General features: G+C 41.3%; 1 protein-coding gene across 1 annotated transcript in view; it reads right to left on the reverse strand.

Moving 5' to 3' along the window:
- The window catches only part of LOC107098656, a 12,609-nt gene that overhangs the window by 7,595 nt on the left and 3,906 nt on the right, over positions 1–1,108 (reverse strand). The window contains exons 3-4 of the mRNA XM_015396434.1: positions 446–575; positions 186–327 (exon numbers count right to left, since the gene is read on the reverse strand). Coding sequence (XP_015251920.1) covers positions 186–327; positions 446–575 — 272 coding nt within the window. The remainder of the gene's footprint in view (positions 1–185; positions 328–445; positions 576–1,108) is intronic.

Here is a 1,108-nt window from a genome sequence, read left to right on the forward strand (position 1 = left end):
CTTTCTTATTTGAAACAAACACGGGAAAAAAAAAAAGTTGGGTGGGGAAGTGTCGTTAAGTTGGCAGAAATGGACGGTCTTCAGGGCTCCGTCGCCATCACTTCACTTTATAAATTAGGAGACTTTGCAGACAGATTGATAAATCTGACTGTTAGAGTTTTAAGATAAATTGGGACTATCAGAATTAGTGTGCATATTTACAGTATGCAGCAGAGCCTTCATGTTTCACAGCATTTCTCACCGGTGGAGGAACAGTCTTGTATCGGACCCAGAAGACTGCAGCTATCAAACCGACATCTCTAAAAATCACCAGAGCCGTCAGCGGAGCTGGAAGCAAAGACAAACAGTTAGACTGGTAACTGCAGCCATCTAACGGACTCACTGAACGTTAGTGAATGAGCGCCTCAGACAGGAGGGAACAGCAACGTCCCCGTAGGTTGTATACCTGGGATTAGTTGGGCGAAGGTCAGACTCACATATAAAACACTGATGAGGATCTTGTCGGCCAGAGGATCCAGAGCGCTGCCCAGAGCAGACTTCTGGGTGGGCCAAGTTCTAGCGATGTAACCGTCCAACTGAGAGACAAAGGAACAAAGAACAGTTTGTTAACTTCAGAGCAGGGCGCTTCAGGGCCCTCAGTGAAGTACTTTGAAAATCCACATTTCAAGCCAATAGTGTTACTGGAAACCAGGATAAGACCTTCTTACCTTTGGAACATTCAAAAAAATATGGATATTTTAATGGAAAAAATTTATGTCAATCAATGTAATAACAAGAAATGCCAACTTGCCCGAATATATTAAGAAAAATAATAAAAGTGCTCACATTTTTTGTGGTCGTATTCAGAATTCAAACTTCTGAAAATACTTCAAATATTAAATCCTTAAATATTGTTCAATAAATGATAAGTATTATTAATATTTATTTGAATGTGCTTTAATGGAGACATCCATGTTTGTCAAAGAACACTACTGCCACCTACTGGTTAGTGACGTCATGGTGCGGTATCGGTTTTTCTCTGACAACAACATTGATACCAAATCCTCCCTCTTCAAGATGGCGATCCAACGACCAACCCGTCCGTGGAGGATCAGGAATCAGAAAGGTG

Source organism: Cyprinodon variegatus, unplaced genomic scaffold, assembly GCF_000732505.1.
Source record: "Cyprinodon variegatus isolate N-32 unplaced genomic scaffold, C_variegatus-1.0 Scaffold27, whole genome shotgun sequence".
NCBI lineage: Eukaryota > Metazoa > Chordata > Actinopteri > Cyprinodontiformes > Cyprinodontidae > Cyprinodon > Cyprinodon variegatus.